The sequence below is a fragment of the Dama dama genome, chromosome 33 (genome assembly GCF_033118175.1).
Source record: "Dama dama isolate Ldn47 chromosome 33, ASM3311817v1, whole genome shotgun sequence".
NCBI classification, from domain to species: domain Eukaryota; kingdom Metazoa; phylum Chordata; class Mammalia; order Artiodactyla; family Cervidae; genus Dama; species Dama dama.
In genome coordinates, this window is record NC_083713.1 from 20,242,551 (window position 1) to 20,263,349 (window position 20,799).

The following is a 20,799-nucleotide window of genomic DNA, read 5'->3' on the forward strand; positions in this document are numbered from 1 at the left end:
TTTCTCTGGTCTGATTAGTTAGAGTGCTGTCTGAGTGCCTAGGAGTGTGTGTTCATCTTTGTTGGTTGATAAACTCTTACACCACTCTGGGTCGTAGTGAACTGAGAATTATCTTCCCAGAATGAGATACATTTATATCCCTTGCTCATTCATGTTTTCCTAAACTTAACTTTGTTCTTTTAGAAATTCTTGATGAAGGAGATAGTGACTCAAACACAGACCAAGATGCTGAAAGTAGTGAAGAGGAGGAGGAAGAAGAGGAGGAAGAGGGAGAAGAAGATGAAGAAGGTAAAAGTGTAGCTGCAAATAAAATTATAACATATACTCCCGGAATAATCTAATGTAATCCTCTAAACAGTGATCCTTAACCTGTGGAGTATTGGGAGAGATGCTATGTTATCTAGTGGGTGAAAGCGAGGGATATATTAAACATCCTATGAGTCACAAGATTGCCCCTCACAGCAAAGTATTATCCAGCCCAAAATATCAGCATTGGCAAGGTTGAAAGAGCCTGCTTTAAAAGTATGAAACAAGGAAATTTATTTTTTAATACCACCATAATTTAAATTTGATGTTTTATGACTTTGAATATGAACTATGAAAAAGGTGCATTCATGTTGAGTACATGTGATTTATGTTGCTGTGGCGTGAATGTGACAGATGCAAGTGACTAGATATTTGCTCTTCATTTTGGAAAAATAGATTGGGGAAGCCAAAAGCTATATTTGTACAAAAGCAGGCATGATGTCCTTCCTCTTCAGCTTTGATTATATTATTTCATAGGAAAATAAGCTCAGAACTTTACTTTGGTTAAGTCTCCATTAAAACATCAGAATATATATACACTGGTCACTATTTGCTTATGTTACATATTTGAAAATATTAAAAGTATAACTTTCCCTTCTAGGGCATAATATATTTTAGTTCTGTCTTAGAGTATAGTAGCTCTTCTACAACATAATTTATAAAAATATGTTTAAGTTTTTCCAGTGTCTTTTTCATTTAAAATGTCTCCTAACCAAGTTAACATTTAGCTTTAGAATTTGTCTTATGTGAAAATACAGTTCAAATAAAAACTATTAAATGTTTATAAAGTTTTCATGCATCAGATAAGATAAAACTTCAACAAATATTCACATTTGTATTGGACCCATCCAACCTGTCATGATGACTCCGTGTTCTCTGAACCTGAATTTTTACCCATAATTTATAGTTCTTCCAAATTATAAAGATAACTGTTTATAAACATAGAAATAATGTTTTCCCTAACAACAGCTTAAGTGCAGCCTTTTATAATGTCTAAATGAGCAGGTGACCCAGAAACAAAAGTAGTTTTCTTGGTTTGGCTCTGGACTTCTTTGAGCTGGCAAAACTTATTAAAATATTCAAAGATACGGCAAAAGACCAGAAATAGTTATGTTGAATTCTATAAATATCAATACTAACTTACACTGTAGAAGAGAATATTATATTATTATAACTCATAGATTCTAAAAAGATTATGAAAACGTTACTATAAAGGGATACATTTTCAGTTCTTCATTTATTTTTATAGTTTTATAATTTTGTTATGTTTAATTTCAGGACAAAAGGTGACTATTCATGACAAAACAGAAATTAATCTAGTCTCATTTCGTCGTACCATTTATCTTGCTATTCAATCAAGGTAAGATACGGTAGCTCAGTTGATCCTAATTTTTTTTTTTTTCATTTATTTTTATTAGTTGGAGGCTAATTACTTCACAACATTGCAGTTCTAATTTTTGACAGGGGATGGGCAAGGAGATGGGATTGTTAGAATCTGGTGACAGAAAACTGGACCCTGTTGCAGGGATTCTCCAACTGCTTGTCTCTCCGCCACCATCCCAAGTCCCAGATTGTAGATTCCTGCTGTTGTTAGGAATCTGCAGGAGCAATTTGTCTTTACTTTTAACTGTTAGCTAATTGAAATTTTTTTTTTAAGTTATGTCATTTCTTATAATTAAATATCACTAACAATCTGAAAACATTTCTATATTACAGAATTAGCACAGTATTGTGTAGTGTAAGTTTAATGTTTTATTTTTTTCTGATTTGCTTTCTAACTCTGGCTCTAAGGAGAGAAGCTCTGTCGTGATATTTGGACACTGATTTGTTGTGCAGATGGAAATGAATGTGAATGGAAGTAGGAAATAGACTTAGGAAGGTTTTAAGGACTCTGAAATAATATTAAGCAAGAACTGCTATGATGTCATGAAAATAACCTTTTCCCTTTGAAGGCTGTGAGGTTAGTTTTAAAGAGAAATAAATGAAAATATTAAATGCTGAGTACATCTGTTTTCAATGGGAATCAATCTATTGATTTAGTGGGCACCATGTTTATATTTTACAGTGGAGAAGGAATATTTTCCCTGTTTTGTTTTGTTACTAGGTTTTGTATATTTCCATTTAGTATGATGTAATAGCAAAAATGATTCATAAGTAGGAGTCATCTTGTTTTCAGTCTGTCTGAAAAGTTTTTGGCTTAGATTCATCTTCAAAAAGAGAAATGTTAAATAGCAAAACGTTAGTTAGAAATTTTTTTGCTTTACCCTTACATGTTTCTTTGCCTTTCACATGAAAGGAAAAAACTAATATTTTCTTATACAGATTTAAAAGTGGATAATGAGAAATTTTTGTTTATAAGTAGCTATTCTTAGAGTTTTAGAGTTTGACCTTTTATTTGTCCTTTTTTAAGAAATTCAGTGGTAATCAGTTGTAAAGAGCAGATTCATTGTTTAAATATTGCTGTTAATATTAACTTTGAAGAGTCACAGTGGAGCTCTTTGCATGATTATTTTAAAGAAACTATTTTTTAGGTGATCTAACCTTGATAATAATAACCTGTGAATCACACAAAAATGTTGGAAAAACTAAAACATTAGACAAGTGATCGACACTTGGTACATAGTGCTACCACTTCCGGTAATAGTACAATAAATACTCTCTTATATGTTATTTGTTAAATGTTCTCAGCCCCTGAATGCCTAGTAAAAATAATTTTAGGAAGTAAACACAACTTTGATAAAAAGGTATTTAAAGGACATGCTTGGGAGACTCAGGTAATGGGATTATAAAGCATAAAAATGTTATCAAACAAATATTCTAGATGAATAAGGAACATTGTTGGTCATTAAAACAGCTAAAGTGGTTTTTTTTTTTTTTAAGCAACAGTACTCAATGATGATTTCAGTTAGATACACAGAAAGATTTTTGGTGGAAATTTAAATTGGTGCATTCCTTTTGGAAAGCCTTTTGGTAGCATGAATCAATGGCTTAGTTTGATTGCCATTTGACCCTTCTTTTTCATTATATTTCATAAAGAAATACACATTAACAGAGAATTATACAGAGAATTGTTTAGTGCAAAAAAGAGAAAAATCTTACTGTTCAATATGAATAATCAAAGTGTTTTCATGTTTAATGCCACTATTAAAAATTAGGTTAATAGAGAATTAGTATTGATGTAGGCAAGTGGTCTGATTTAATGTTAGTTGGGGATAAAAAAACTAATAATGTAGAATATATGGCACCATGCTGACAGCATTATCTTAATTGTATAAGTAGGTGGGCAGGTTCTAGAAACAACACACTAGCATATCAACAGTGATTATTTTGAGAAGAGGTTGGATTATTTGTATCAACTGTTCACTTTTGGAAAGCTTGTGAACAAAACCAAGTTCTGGTGACTGAACTATTTGGGGATTTTACTTTTTTAATTTTCTTTCCATTTATACTTGTTGACTGACCTCACCAATACTCTGATCTTTCTACTGTTCTGGCTCCTTAAACAGTCTTCTTTTATTTATGCAAACATTGAACTACACAGTTAACTTTGCTATTAAAAGTTGGACATTCCGGGTTGTTCTTGGTTATAAGTGATGTTCCAGTCTGATGTTGTATTACTGGAGTAATGTCCTTAACAATTTGAAGTTTCTTAGATTGGAGACATCAACAAACCATTGAAAACTGGCATTATGTAAAATCTATTTTCTTTACCCTTCCCTCAGTCACTGTTAATTCTGGAATATGTTTGGTTTAAAATAGCAAGCAAAGTTAATAATTTCTTTAATATTTACATTTAGTGCAACTTCAAAACAATCATGGTAGGGAGTCACCAAATACTTTTTAAGTCAAACAAGAACACGGAAGATACTGTCATACTTTGTCTTTGATTCTTCACTTATTAGACAAAAGGAAAGTTGTAAGAATTTTCCATCAACTACTTGACTTGTTTTTCAGAAATTATAGGATTTTTTTCCCTAAATACTAATTCTGTTTAAAAAAAAAAAGAAAATGTCACATTTTTAAAAATACTTTTTGGTATTGCTGCATTATTGAAGTTTATCAACTACAGTTAGCTATTTTAATCTTGGTGCTAGTTATTATTTAATATTATGTGTTATGAATGCTCTTTCTTGATAGATTTTTTTCATTTTTAGTTTTTTTTTTTTTTAATTCCATTCTACCATCCTGAATTATTACCCTTTTGTGCTTGTCAAACCCAGTAAGTAATAGAAGCTGAGGAGTACTGATGAACTATAAAACTAAATTCAGTGGGTGATTATTTTATATTGCTGTTATCAAAAGATACTGGCATTATTCCTGAATCATGTTCACACTGTTTGATAATTATCTAAGCAAAGCATATTGAAAATATTTTTCATGCAATTTATGTGAATGTTGTACAAAAATAAATTCTTTGTAAGTGATTTTAGTTATTTACTGTTTTCATACTAACTTTTTATATAGTGTAAAAGCTCTATGTTTGGGTATGAATCAAGATAACTTGAAAGTGTGGTGATTAAGCTCTGGATGTCATGCTGGGCTCTTGAAACATCTTTTACCTCTTCCTAACTGGGATGAGGTAGAAGTGGAAATATTTAGCAGTATAATAAAGATTTGTCTACTTTCTATGTCTATGAATTTGTACATTCTGGACTTTTTATGTAAATGGAATTATGCTATATGTGGTCTTTATGTCTGACTTCTTTCACTTAGCATCAGTCAAGGTCCCCCCATGTCATAGTATGTATCAGTACTTCATTGTTTGTAGAGTTAAAAACCTTATCTTTTTTATGTATACAATACAATAATATGAAATTATAGAAGAAAATTTTTAGACAGTTATTAAGGTAAGATTCTTATATATGAAAGAGTGCTGCAACTTAAACATGCTGCTATTTTTAACCTAACTATTGTGACCATTTTATCTCTACAGTTTAGATTTTGAAGAATGTGCTCACAAGTTGCTAAAAATGGAGTTTCCTGAGAGTCAAACAGTAAGTTAGTACTTTTTTTCTATTAGGAAATATATATATGTGTTATAAAATGTGTATGTGTATGTTATAAAAATGTTTAAGATAGTTAATAGGTTTCATGAAATGAATCAGTAACTCAGTGCTTCATATATGCTGCTCATTCCAGTGATTTGAATCAACTGCTTGTTTGAGGTGTGAGAAAAGGCGGAAGTCTCTCTGAACCACCATACTTTACATGGGTTTCTGAGTGGTTGCCTATAAATCAAATGGTGCCTTAAATATAATAGGAAGTTTGTTCTTTAATGAAGTACCTGGTCCATCTACTTTATGCACTAAAGCGTTCTTTTGTCATAGAAGCTGTAAAGATCACCATACTTCTTGTTCCATTACTTGAAGTGGCTATAGAAGAACCTGTTCCATTTTTTTTCATTCGTTAATTCATTTAACAAAATGTATTCAGCGTATATGGAGAAGGAAATGGCAACCCACTCTGTATTCTTGCCTAGGAAATCCCATTGACAGAGTCTGAGCCTGATGGGCTACAATCCATGGGGTCACAAAGAGCCGGACATGACTTAGCAACTGAGCACATTCAACATATACTACATGTCAGGCATTCTGTAAGGTGTCAGGGTTCAGCTTTCCATAAAGTACCTTTTAGCCCCCTCTCAGCCCATGGGACTCATAGTCTTATAACTCAGTACATACACTTAACTGTTCAAAATATGGAACCCTAATACCAGGGATAATAAAGGTTAGACTGAAAAGATTATCTTAGGTGATTTTTTTGTTTTTTTTTCTAATTCTTTCCTTATGTATATTGCTCCCTGCCCATCTAAATTTTGGATGCTTGAAATTTGAAGCAAAGGCTTTCAGGGTTTGGTTTTTCACATCATTATTTACATGTAGTAGACTCAGCACAGGTCCAGAGTGAATGTGTCAGCTCTAATAGGCTGTTTGATTTCTGGTTCTTCTAAAAGATCTTGGCTGAGCTGTTAGCATTACACGGAAGTCCTTTGACCTAAGGCCTTAAATATGTCCTGTTACAGGGGTTGGCATACTGTGGCCCAGGCCCACTGCCCATTTTGTTAATAAAGTTTTATTGGAATGCAGCCTTACCCATTGGTTGATGTATTGTGTGTGACTGATTTTGCCCTATAGCAGCAGACTAGTTGCAGCAGAGAACATATGGCCACTAACAGCCTGAAATACTTGCTGTCTGGTCTTTCCCAGAAAAGGCGTCCCAATCTTTGTTTAAGAATGTAGGTTAGTTCTTGAAATGCCATGGTATGGAATTTTGAGAAGAGATTATTCTTTACAAATTGAAAAAAAATTTTTTCCCTCTTAAAATGTATTTATTGATATATTAATAATAGTGTCCTTATATGTATTATGGGTATACTTGATGTATTGTCATTGAAAGGGAGTAAATTAGTGAATTAACCTTTAAAATTATAAGCGAAACTAAAGTTATGGTATGATCTTGTCACATTATTTGCTGAATATAATTTTTATTAAAAATTTTATTAATGCAGAGGATAGTTGTTCTAGAACTTAACTTCACCATTTTTTTCCCTTGAAACCACAGGCCAGAATATTTATTTTTCCCTCATATCTGAAGGATTATTTGCTAGGTAGATCATTCTTGCTAGAAATTTTTTTTTTTTACTTCATGTTGAATATGGCTTTTCACTCTCTTCTGGCCTGTAGCATTTGTGCTAAGAACTTCAACATATTTTGATAACATTTGGGGGAGTGTCTTAGTGAGTCTGTTTTCATGCAGTCAAAAGAATCGCCTAAAATCACTATGATATTTAATTAAAATGTTAAAATATTTAATTATTTTATGCCACAGGGAATAACTCTTATAATTGCATTTAGTCTCAGAAAGAAAGTAATTTGTTTTGCAGGTCGTGCTGACTTTATTAGCAGTGCTATCAGCGGATTACCATGTTACATTGTTTAAAACCTAATTAAGTGTTACTTTAAGATATAGAGTTGGTAGAAGTTGAAAATGCATTTTAATATATTGAATTAATGTTGTGTGGCAGAATTCAGAAAAGGTTATTTAGGTTTTTTAGTACTATATTAAATTTTGACAAAGTGCATCTCTTCAGAACTTAGACATTTATAAACATTTTAATTGAGGCAACTTGTGACTAACCTTTAAAAAAATAGTAATCGAGCAGTATAATTACATCTAAAAATAACCTTATATTGTGAAGAGAAGCCTTTCATTAGATAGTTTTATAAGTAGATTATCAGCTTCTCGAATAGCACTGTAGATCATTCTGCAGTGATGAAAATATTGGTATTCTTCCCTTTTTAGTACAGTGGCCACTATACTGGTCACATGTGGTTTCTGAGTACTTAAACTGTGACGTATGACTAAGAAACTAAAATCTGAGTTTCACATAAAGTTGAGTAATTTAAAGTTAAATAGCTGTGTATTGCTGGGGCTGCCACACTGGAAGCACAGTTGTCAAGTGTTCTGTGCTGCTTCAGGGCTCCCCTTCCTCCCTGCACATGGATCAGTCAGTTCACTTCAATTCAGTCGCTCAGTCGTGTCCAACTCTTTGTGACACCATGGATTGCAGCGCACCAGGCTTTCTGGTCCTTCACCAGCTCCCGGAGCTTGCTCAAACTCATGTCCATCAAGTCGGTGATGCCATTCAACCATCTCATCCTCTGTTGTCCCCTTTTCCTCCTGCCTTCAATCTTTCCCAGCATCAGGGACTTTTCCAATGAGTCAGTTATTCGCATAAGGTAGCCAAAGTATTGGAGTTTCAGCTTCAGCATCAGTCCTTCCAATGAATATTCAGGACTGATTTCCTTCATGACTGACTGGTTGGATCTCCTTGCCATCCAAGGACTCTCAAGAGTCTTCTCCAACACCACAGTTCAAAAGAATCAATTCTTTGGCGCTCAGCTTTCTTTATAGTCCAACTCTCACATCCATACATGACTACTGAAAAACCATAGCTTTGACTAGATGGACCTTTGTTGGCAAAGTAATGTCTCTGCTTTTTAATATGCTGTCTAGGTTAGACATAGCTTTTCTTCCAAGGAGCAAGCGTCTTTTTAAATTCATGGCTACAGTCATCATCTGCAGTGATTTTGAAGCCCAAGAAAATAAAAGTCTCTCACTGTTTCCATTGTTTCCCCATCTGTTTGCCACAAAGTGATGGGACCTGATGCCATGATCTTAGTTTTCTGAATGTTGAGTTTTAAGCCAACTGTTTCACTCTCGTCTTTCACTTTCATCAAGAGGCTCTTTAGTTCATTGATTTCACCATAAGGGCGGTGCCATCTGGATGTCATCTGGATGGTGTCATCTGGTGGTGCACATGGATATTTCCAGTAAATGCATATTGACCTCATTTTTTAAAATATGTATAATAATTACATATTAATAGGTTGTATCTCATTATCAAAGGACAAAAATGTCAGAATTCCTAATTGAAAATATAAAGGTAAAATAAAAGTGAACTGAAAGAGTATATAGTATATTTTATAGGCTTGCTTTCTGTTTTTAGAAAGCAAATACATTACAGTTAATGTATTTATAAAAAATTACTTTTCAACTTTCTGATAAGTTTTGTAGAAAAAGATCTTTAGTCAGTTTAGTAGTACTCAGAATTAGGGTTAGGGTTATTCTCTTTTTCATTGTGTCTCCATTGATTTGTCCATATTTCCTGAGTTTCATCATCTATGAAATTGCTATAATTGATACATATTTCATTAGGGTTATTTCAGGAATTAAATAATATTTATTCATTATAAGTAATTTGTGATGTTGGTATTTTCCGATCTTGAATTAACTCTTGCATTTCATAGTTCAACAGAACTTTCATAAAGGAGTTTTCGAGACACAAAAATAACTGATTGGACAGTGTGTAATGATCCCATCTGTTTGTTCAGATTCATCTGTGGACAGATCTATATGCATAACATTTATTTTGAGGCTAAAAATCTTAGCCACAAAGGTCTTTTTTGTTGTTGTTCTTTTAAATGTGTTTTCTTATCAACAAGGCAGTCATTATGTTAGCACTGAAGTTGTGCCCATTTATGCTCTGTAAACCCACTCCAGTATTCTTGCCTGGAAAATCCCATGGACGGAGGAACCTGGTATGCTACAGTCCATGGGGTCGCAAAGAGTCGGACACGACTGAGCGACTTCACTCACTCACTCATGCTCTGTAAAGACCCACCACGTTTTGCCTTTTCCATACTAACAAAATATATTCTTGATGATTCAGTTTAAATGTTGTATTGGTGGTCTGTATTTAAGAGATTTCTGTATAGAATCTTTTCAGAATGCAATATATTTAGTTTCTTTTTGTTGATGTATCTGTTTCCTCTACTAGGTTTTCTTGAAGTGGCTCATGCTTATATGAGTTTAGAATTTTATAAGCAGTCTAATTAGCATAAATGACATGGAATTTCTGTTAGCCAAACAGAAGGCTTTAAAAAAACTATAGTCTTGACATAGATTGAATTTTTTGTTTTGTCTTCATAACTCAACTTCACCAAGTTTTATGTTTTTAAAACCTTATTTAAAAATTCAGGCTATCTTTGTCATATTGATAAATTATCACACAGCATGGATTCGTTGTGTTTTGAATCATTAATGTAATTTTTTTCCAAACAGAAAGAACTCTGCAACATGATACTTGATTGCTGTGCCCAACAAAGGACATATGAGAAATTTTTTGGCTTATTAGCGGGGGTGAGTTCCGACCTCATTTTTCATGTTGGATTTTGATGAAATCACAAGGGTAATTCTGAACATGAGTATTGTGAATTAATGTGTCTGCTTTGTTGTCTGATCTAATATACTAACATATCTTTGCTGAAAACAAATCATTCTTCCCTTCCACAGTTTTCCCAATCTCTGTAGCTTCCTCCCTTCCCACTTCCTATTTGTAGTTCTTTAACATTACTTATCATTCTTCCAGAACTTTGAGGCATTCCAATACATGCTTTGTAACAGTTTCCCAAAGAGAACAATTAAATGCTGTCTTTTCAGAATTTCACAGCAGTTTTTGGTCAACTACATGTTCAGACAACATAAATAAAACATGAGCTAAAATAATTTTTTTGAATCCAAACTTAATCCATAGAGAAGTATATTTCTCATATATAAATGTGTGTATCTGTGGTCAGCCATGTGTATAACTTTGTTTTAGCATATAAATCCCAGGTAGATAGTGGTGGTATAAATTAACTTCTTTTTTAAGCATCCCATTATATAGCAAAGAAGATTGATATGATATACAAATATTTATTAACTTTTGATTGAATAAAATTAGGATTTAATATGCTTATAATGGTGTTGACATTTTTATTTTTAATTTGTTAGCGATTTTGCATGCTAAAAAAAGAATACATGGAATCCTTTGAAAGTATATTCAAAGAACAATATGATACCATCCATCGCTTGGAAACAAACAAATTGAGAAATGTTGCTAAGATGTTTGCTCACCTTTTATACACTGATTCACTTCCATGGAGCGTAAGTACATGAGTCAATATTTGTTCTTCTTTCCTAATCCCGTTATTCCGAAATAAATATTATTAAGTATAACATAGCCATACTTTTCCAATGTAGGCAGTGTACTTTAAAATGACATGTGGAGCACGTCTACTATAATGTCACTCTTTGAGGTTATATTCATATAACATGGGATCAAAAAGCTAACTTAGTGTATGAATGTAAGAAATAACATTTTGAATGATATTAATAGTCTAAATGTTACAATGCTTTTTGAAAGCGATACCTAGGAATGTTTTCAGAACAAACACAGTTTTATCTTCTCCGTGTGCATTCATGTGTGTGCACACTCTTATCCATGTACAGCAAAGTTTGGTGGCACATGATCCTCTGAGTTACTGCCTGTTTCCTGATGGAGTAACTGTCAGAAGTTCCTCTGGTAAGGACATGAGAGAAATGACTGTTCTGACAGGATGTATTTTTCTTAGCCAGCACTGAAGTTGTATCAGTGTTTGGGAGGAGTTCCTGTAGTCATAGTTGGAACAAGGAAAGATACTCTCGCTGGGGAAATGTACTCTGGGTTGGAATTTGAACTGTATTCAGTAAGCTGCCACTTAATTGTATAACCACTGTTCATTCAACAACCATTTGTTTAGTCACCAACTCTGTGCCCAGAAGGAGACACTGGGCTTCCAAAATGAATTATATATGGTCCCTGCTTTCAAGGAGTTTAATACCATATAGCAGAAGAGGTAAGATGCCCATGGTAATAATGCAGAATAAAAGTGGTAGATTAGGCTGAAGGAATTGAAAAATTCGAAAGAAATTATATCCAAGAAGAAAGAGATCATATTGTAGAACCACAACCCAATGGTAGAATGAAACAGCATTGTTGAGCTAATGAACATTGGATAGATTTTTGTAATGCTTTAAGTACTAAGTGTGTCCCACTACTTTAATAGGCATTTATAAGCTAACCCAGCAGGCTATTAAACTTTTTACTTTGTTTTTTTCTTCCTTCTCTGGGAAAATGAAACCAAAGTTTTAAACAATTGAAATAGTAAACTCCTGGAACGCATGATCCATTAAAAACTGGAGGTTGCTTTTACTTTTTTTCACCCTATATAATCTGTCTATGAGCTTCAGTTTTTAAGCCCTAGTCTTACTATGCAGAACAAGCTATCATTCTTGGTCTTTACCCTTCTCGCGAACAGGTATGCACTGGACATACAATATAACATCCGTTTTGATGACTGGGTTTTAGGAGCTAGTAATCTTAGCATTATATGCTAAAGACAGTATTCCTCCCTGCTATAAAAAGCACATTGCTCAGGAAAGAGAATGAACTTTACTTCTGTAGCATCTTAACATTTTGAAAATTTGTATAGAAAAGCAGTCTTAAACTTTCCCAGGTAATAATATGTATCAGCATAATGGAAGATATTTACAGATAATTCTTATTGAAGATAACAAATCATAATTTCAGGGGACACTGAAAGTTAGAGATACTGGTCACTTTGTCTTACCTTTTGAATACCAAAATAATAATGTCTTTTTTTAATTCTAATTTTCAGGTTCTTGAATGTATAAAACTGAGTGAAGAAACCACTACGTCATCCAGTAGAATTTTTGTGAAAATATTTTTCCAAGAGCTGTGTGAATACATGGGTCTTCCTAAACTTAATGCAAGATTAAAGGATGAGTAAGTGTATTGTTAAATTTTAAATTAAACACTTTTTATTCTTACTTTTATTCTCCTAATTTAGCAACCGTAAGTCAGCTCTTAGTTGTAAAAATATGTGTTAAGTCCTTAGGACATTCTTCATCTATTAGTCACTGCTCTGACTCTCATGTTCTGTGTGACGGGACAACATGAAACTTTAATGGTCATTTAGTTCAAGTAGAGAAAACACAGATTTCATGCCTCTTTTAATTTAGTTAGAATATGCAAAATTATTTTTCCATGCTGACTGGAATTTTCCAATAATGAGTATTTGTAGTTTTGTTTCATTTTTATCCTAAGGTTGAGGCATAGAATGATAATGTTTTATTATCAGTGGATAATTGTAAACATATACTGGTGACGGTCAGCCCTATAAGTCATATAACTGTTTAGATTATGCTGAACTCGGGCTTTGTTCCAGTACTATTATGTAATCCCTATCCCAGCTTTCTTACTTTCCAGGTATTCAGGTTGCATATTACCACTTATATTGACTTCTACTCCATTCATACTCCTGAAATCCTTTGAGAGTTTCAGTGATCACCTGCCAAATCCCCCAGTCTTTCACAGTCCTCATGCCTCTTGACCTCTTGGTCTCACTCACACTATTGACCACTTGCTCACTGACTCCTCACTTTATTCTAATTCTGCCTTGCTCCTCCCAGTCTCTCTTCTTCGGCCTGCCTTGCTTATGTTCGCCAGAGGTCTGTCCTGAATTCTACATGCTCTGGGCCAATCCATTTGCTTCTCTTAGCTTCATATACTTATTTACTGGTCCTTGTCTACTTGCCAGGCTCTGGGACTCCTTCTCCAGCAAGATGCACTCTGACTGCTCAAACATTGCCCAGCTTATTAAACAATAATAATAAGCTGATTCATGCCCCCTTCCTCTATTTCCAGAGCTGGGAATTCCTTCTCTTGTTCTGTCCAGCAAATTCTTAATCATTCTTCTTATATTGTTACCTTTTTCTATGAAAGATGGTTTTCCCTAACTCTGCTGCTTAGTCCACTGAGTGTGTCACTCAAAACCACATGATATTGCTGTTTTTCTATTTGTTCCCCTCCCGAGAAATAGCAGTTCCATAGTCTTCACCCTTGATTTCTCTTGACTACTTTTCCCCTTCTGCCAATGCCTTGTACGGTACTGTGTAGACATGAGTGTGTGTATGTACACCAGAGGAGGGCTTTTTTTTTTTACTTTTCTGTACATACACTCAAATATAAATACACATATGTATCCATAGATTTTATGTGTTATATACGTATAGCTTCTGACTGTATATGAAAGTTTTTTGTAAAGAAAACCTCCTCTCATATAATTATAGAAATCAATTTAATCTCTTTATTTTGGGCCACACCTCATGACTTGCATGATCTTAGTTCCCCTATCAGGAATTGAACCGGAGCCTGTGGCAGTGAAAGTGCTGGGTCCTAACCAGTGGACCATCAGGGAAATTACTGGAAGTCAATTTTAGTAAACTGTGACTTGACCCTACTCATGTCGTTTAGATATCTTGCAGCCTGACCTAATCGATGATTTTTAAATCACTTGCTTATATTTCATTTACTAATTTAATATATAGAAATTCTGAAAAATGACTGTATGAGGATTTTGCCTTTTTAATCTCTAGGCAATCTGTTCTCTTTTGTTTATTTCCTTTTTCAGAACTCTGCAACCATTCTTCGAAGGATTATTACCCCGAGATAACCCAAGAAACACTCGATTTGCCATCAACTTCTTTACTTCTATTGGTCTTGGAGGTTTAACGTAAGAATTATTATCAGAGTTTTATTCAACTTACTTATCTCAAACTTATCTCACAGTTCGTTCGAGGCAGAATCTAACAGTGGTTATGTTTTTAATTAGGGATGAATTGCGTGAGCATCTCAAAAATATACCAAAGGTCATTGTGGCACAAAAACCAGATGTTGAGCCAAGTAAATCCTCCTCCTCTTCCTCTTCCGAGTCCTCCTCAGAGTCTGACTCCTCTGCCTCTGATTCAGACAGCAGTGACGGCAGTTCAGAGTCTTCTGGTGAAGAAAGCAGTTCTTCCTCCACCAGTAGTCAGAGCTCAGCCTCAGGTACTGAAACTCATCTGTAATTGATCGTGCTCTTTTCTCACAAGTATGTTGCTGGTGGTGTTTACAAGGGAAGAGAAAATTTGATTGCTTATTTATTTTAGAGTTCACTTGTTTAAAAGCCACAATTAATAATATAAGTGATCATCTATCACTGTTGCAGTCTATACTGAATTCAATATTTATAATGTTAGGATTATCTTTTGAATCCTCTTCATCAAAATGAAGATACTCCATTGGCAAATATTTGTTTGAGTGCTGACTGAAATGCCTTTCATAATGTCTGTCATCTGCTTTGCAGGAGCTTTCCTGATGGTTGTATTTTAAAGAAATTTTAATTTTTTAGTATTAACAGTGAAGCCTTATGTTAGTAATTGACACATACCACATATTCAGTGCATGTCTTATAAATGAACAGCTGTGTAAATTTTCATAGACAAGCCATATCCATGTAGCCAGGACTCCAGAAGCCTTCCCTTGTTCTCCCCTGCTTACTACCTCTCCTCCCTTCCACTGGCTCATGGCAGTTCCTGTTCTGATTTGTAATTCTCTGGTTTTTTTTTTGCCTGTTTTTAACTTTGGAATTATGTATTATGAACTCCTTTATGTCCGGTTTATCTTTCAACTTTATGTTTGTGAGATGCAGCCATACTATTGCATTTAGTTATTTTTCATTCATTCTCATTGCTGTATAGTTTTTTCAGTATGTATAAGTATTTCATAGTATATTTAATGTTTATCCTTTTTACTTAATGGAAATTTAGATTTATGAATAGTGTTTTCATGAATGCTATGATGCATGTCTTTTGGTGACGTGTATGTGTATGCGTATGCACATTTCTGTTGGATATGTTCCTAGAAGTGGAATCCCTGGCTGTAGGGTGTGTGTGGATACTGCTGAACAGCTTTCCAAGTGGTTATTCCAGTTTACACTCCCACCAGCCATGTATGGGGCTTCCCCAGTGGCTCAGCAGTAAAGAATTTGCATGCAGTGTAGGAGCTGCAGAAGAGGTGGGTTCGATCCCTGGTTCCGGAAGATCCCGTGGAGGAGGACATGGCAACCCACTCCAGTATTCTTGTCTGGAGAATGCCATGGACAGAGGAGCCGGGCGGTCTGCAGTCTGTAGGGTCACAAAGAGTTGGAAACAATTGAAGCGACTTGACATGCAGGCAGCCACGTATGAGAGTTACAGGAGTGCCCATCTTCACTGACATTTTAACCATCATTTTCATTTCATTTCATTTTGGTGGGTATGCAGTGGTATTGCATTGTCATTTTAATTTGCATTTCCTTGATCATTGTGAGGCTGAGCATCATTTTGTGTATTATTGGCCATTTGAATATTTTCTTTTTGTTAAGTGGCTGTTGCAAGCTTTTTGCCTCCCCCCACCCTTTTTTAATTACTTGTCTTTTCTGTTTATTTATAAGTGCCCTTGTGTATTTTGGATATGTCTCTTTTGTCACATGTGTGCATTGCAAATAACTAGCCCTGTTCTTGTCTCTTAAGCCTTGTGAGGCTACCATAGCTCTGCTGGTTTCTTCCCTCAGCAACAGCCCTGAATCAGCAGATGCTTGCAGGAAGAAGGTGACATGAGCTCACTTCCCTGTGGTTCTGCCTTCTCTTGAATCTTGGCCCTTCTATCCTCCTTTGGTTTTTGCCAGCCCACTGGTGTCTTCTTTACTTTTTACTTTAAAATGATTTTTGACTTATAAGAAGGTTACAAAATTAAAAAAAAAAAAAAAGGTTACAAAATTAGTACAGAGTATTTCCATATAGCTTTCACCCAACTTTCCCTAATGTTAATATCTTCCGTAACTATAGTTCAGTTATCAAAATCAGGAAATTAACATTGGGAAAATACTGAATTTCACCAGTCTTTCCACTGATGTCCCTTTTCTTGTTCCAGGATCCTTCTTGCCTTTAATTGTATTTCTCTTTAGCCTTCTATATAACCCATGATAGTTTCTCTCAGGCTTTTGTTGGTTTGAATGGCTTTGACCCTTTTTAAGTCCTTTGGTCACTTAATGTGCACATTGTCGCTCAGTGTGAATATCTGTCTGATGTTTTCTCATGATTCGAATGAGATTATTCATTTTAGGCCAGAGTACCATAGAGATGATGTGTTGTTCTTACTGTGCCTTATTGAGGAGTTGATAATATTGATATCTCTTGTAGGTGATATTAACTTTAATCACTTGGTTATGGTGGTGTCTGCTGGGTTTTTTCATGGAAACCGTTTTTCCCTATAAATTAATGTTATAGGGAGATAATTCAGTACAATGCAGATCTCTTTTTTTCTCCTCTTTCAGTCTTCTGTTTTTGCACCCATCTTTGGATCATATCTGCAACACTTGTTACTGTAATGTTTGCCAAATGGTGGTTTTTCTATTTGTCTCTTTTTTTTTTTAACACTTACTAATGAAATTTCTCTTGTAAGAAAGAGTTGTGCCCCCTGCATTTATTTATTAATAGTGTTATATATATCAGTGTAGACTCATGGATATTTATCTTATTCTGTGGGTTAAAGTCCAGTGCTGTCATTTATTTTCTTGTTCAGATCATTTCAGCTTTGGCAATTAGAAGTTCCTTCAAGTTGACTCCTGTGTTCTTTTGACACACTCCCATCCTTTTTTTCTTGAGCACTTCCTTCCTTATAGCACCTTCCTTATAGCATCTCAAGTTGTTTAAGATTTTTAGTGCCATTAAATAGCAGACGCTAAGCTTTTATCAGGCATTTCTAGTTGTTTTCAGCAACATTACTGGTCTCTGACAATCTTCTTCATCTTCCTTGGAAGAGGAAGTGCTGTAGTAAAGTGTTTTTTCAAATATGCCATTTTCTGAAAGGTCTGTGTTGTTTTCCCAGGACCAACTCTGCTTTCTTTCACCATAATATCTTAATTTGAATAAGAGATAGTCTGATTGCCCAAAATGCATGTCATTTCTTGGTTTTTTAGTGTGTATTTCAGAGAGGCAGCACTTCTCCTCACAGCATTATTAGTAGGTTGGTCAGGCTAGTCTTTACACACTTGTTTCTCTTCAGAGTGTTTTACATACTATGTGGCATCCAGAATTAGGGGACTCTCAGTGATTTGTTGGAGAAGGCAATGGCGCCCCACTCCAGTACTCTTGCCTGAAAAATCCCATGGACGGAGGAGCCTGGTGGGCTGCAGTCCATGGGGTCGCTAAGAGTCGGGCAAGACTGAGCGACTTCACTTTGATTTTTCACTTTCATGAATTGGAGAAGGAAATGGCAACCCACTCCAGTATTCTTGCCTGGAGAATCCCGGGGACGGAGGAGCCTGGTGGGCTGCCGTCTTTGGGGTCGCACAGAGTCGGACACGAGTGAAGTGTTGGCTCCCGCTCCAGTGATTTATATTGTTAGAGTAAGACTCCATTTACTCACAGGAAGTTTTATTCTGAAGTTGAAATATACTAACATTGTTCATTTACCGTTTACCTCTAAAGAATTTGTTATTTCATGGTATCTGTTTTGAGAACAGATGATAACACAGCATGAACTGCTGCAATAAGGAAGCTTGCTAATCCAAAATTAATTTGCCTCATCATACAGTTTCAGTAGAGAGCTTTCAGTTTTATTAATAACATATTAAATAGCATAAAAGCAATATGAACTTATACCAAATTAGAAAATTGTAAAGCAAACACCAGAGAGGAAAGTGCATATCATTGTAGGGCTCAGGTTTTGGTGTCAGGAAGCACAAGTGTGGGATGCAGAAGGGTCAGAGAGAGGCATTGATTCTGCACAGAGCCAGATGGTTTCTGCTTGGGTTGCTGTAGTTCAGCTGAACTGCTTGATAGGAACCAGAGAAATTGGTCCTTTGTGGCAAACCAGGACCCGTGGTTTGCCACGGATAGGCATTTGGCAGGAGAAATAGACGCTGCTACATTTGAGTGGAGGTAGGACAAGGATAGGCAACTTTCCACCATATTTTCTTTTTCGATATGAATTTGACAGAAATTGTGGTCATCTCAGTACTTTTGATTATGTATCCAAAGCGATAACACAAAGTGGTTAAGTGTGTTTTATAGCTTAAAATGGGTAAGATATTTCATTCTAATTAATATTTATATTTGTGGACAGACTGATAAAAGTTTCCAGGCCTTAGAAGAGTTTTCTTAACAATCAAGCTTTTGTGGCTCTCATAAAGCCTATGATTAGATCTCAGCATAGCTTCTCTTTGCATAATTACTACTTCTCTGGTAGTAGGGCTATTATTCTTGTAGGCAGAGGTTTGTATTTGAAAAATATGTATTCCTATTTTTACACAAACCCAGTCATCCCACTCAACCCACCTTTTAGGAAGTGATATTGCTGGCATGTAGGATCATTACATTTTAATTATGTATCATATCTGACATTATATTTCATACAACATAATGCATATGGGCTGAAATTTCTGTTTTGGATAAAATTTGTAAGTGGAAATGTACCACTTTAGTCATTTCATTAAAACTTTTACATTTGCTATACCTTATTTAAAACATTTGTTTATTGTTTTAAGGATCAAAGCAGTTACTTCAGTAACTAATGTATTATATTGTATATTCTTAAAAATTATATTTTTTGTATACTGTTCTGTCATCAGATTTTGCAGTCAGTTTGACTCTTCATCCAGTTTGTCTGAATTAGTAAACAAACCTATAATGTATAAGTAAATGTGATTTTTTTTCACTTGTGAAATTAAAATTAAAATATAAGCTAACTATATTTCATTTTACACATGCAGCTAAAAATGTAAGAAAGAAGGGGCATGGGAACCACAGAAGTAAAGAAGTAGATAAATTGATCAGGAAACAAGAAATGAATGATAGAAAACAAGAAGAAAGGAGGCCAGAGCATCGGCACCAGGAGACAAGGACTGAGAGAGAAAGGAGGTCAGAAAAACCCAGAGAGAGAGATTCAAGAGGCTCTGGAACAAAATATGCTTCAGACAGAGGGATTCCTTCTGAGAGAAATAGCTACAGCAGAGCCATGCATGACAGAGACCAAGAAGCACTCGTGGATTTGGAACATAATCATGGGGATCCCAAAAAGAAAAGAGAGAGAAGAAATTCTTTCTCTGATAATGAGCACAGACATCGAAATAGGGACAGTGAGAATTTTAGAAGGAAAGATAGATCCAAGTCAAGAGAAAAAAATAAAAAACATTCAGGTTCTAGAAGTGAAGAAGATAGGCATCAGAACGGTGCTGAGAGGCGCTGGGAAAAATCTAGCCGATACTGTGAACAATCCGGAGAGTCAAAGAAAAATCAGGACCGGCGAAGAGAAAAGTCTCCAACAAAGCAAAAAAAATAATTCTGCAAAATCACAGAAATTGAACATGCCTTATATTCAGTTGAAACAAATTATTTTTTACATCCATTGACAAACTTTGTAGAGAATTATTGTATAAAGTACTGGTTTGTATTTGTACATTTAAAAACTGTTTTCATTTTAATATGTTGTATAATTGATACATCTCAAGGCCTTCTACATAAAATTATTTGAGAAGTTTCACCAGAGAAGGTTATAATTCTTGCCTATATTTTGTTAATAAAACAATCAAATGCTCATGAATTGATGATTTTTTTTATCAACAATTTTTTTTTCTGATAATGTTTCTGTTTATAGAATTATTATAATGAATTGTTAGTGGCTTTTTATTTGTAACTGAAGACCAAAATAGATAAACCTTTTTAAGGTTTTTGCTTTGTTAATGAGATACTATAAACTTTTCTTAGGAGTCATGCTTTTTTTAAAGTAGAGGAATTATTTTATTTTATATCTTTAGCAAAATATGTATAATTTTTTTTCAGAAGTGTTTCAGTGAAGCTAGGTGTATGTTAGGCTTTAAACAGATGCACAACTATCTTATTTAATAATTAGGATTTCTCTCATTGATAACATTTCTTTCTGGAGTGTTAGGTTAACTTTTAATTGAAATTCTTTGTGATTAGTGCTTTTTCTCAGCTTTGAAGTTCTGTCACTGTTGGTAAGTTAATATGTATTTAAGTTTTAATGTGGATTAATAGGTTATTGGAAAACATGCAGTCATGAGAAATGTAGGCAAGACCAACTGTGAAATAATTTTAGTTTTTTTATAAGAATTTTAAGGGTTGCTATCCTTGTAACTCTCAGCAGTTACTATGTGACCATATTATTTATTACTTTTGAAATAAAATATTGCCTCTGAAATTTTAGATTTGCTGACATTAAACCTC

The 20,799-nt window shown here is 34.5% G+C and overlaps 1 protein-coding gene across 2 annotated transcripts in view; it reads left to right on the forward strand.

Moving 5' to 3' along the window:
• Window positions 1-20,151, forward strand: part of CWC22 (CWC22 spliceosome associated protein homolog) — a 63,129-nt gene extending 42,978 nt beyond the window's left edge. For both annotated transcript variants that reach the window (XM_061135670.1, XM_061135673.1), the window contains exons 12-20: window positions 184-288; window positions 1,585-1,666; window positions 5,240-5,300; window positions 9,931-10,008; window positions 10,642-10,794; window positions 12,348-12,475; window positions 14,163-14,264; window positions 14,364-14,578; window positions 19,326-20,151. In XM_061135670.1, coding sequence (XP_060991653.1) covers window positions 184-288; window positions 1,585-1,666; window positions 5,240-5,300; window positions 9,931-10,008; window positions 10,642-10,794; window positions 12,348-12,475; window positions 14,163-14,264; window positions 14,364-14,578; window positions 19,326-19,894 — 1,493 coding nt within the window. In that variant the 3' untranslated portion in view covers window positions 19,895-20,151. The remainder of the gene's footprint in view (window positions 1-183; window positions 289-1,584; window positions 1,667-5,239; window positions 5,301-9,930; window positions 10,009-10,641; window positions 10,795-12,347; window positions 12,476-14,162; window positions 14,265-14,363; window positions 14,579-19,325) is intronic.
• The last annotated feature ends 648 nt before the right edge of the window (window positions 20,152-20,799 follow it).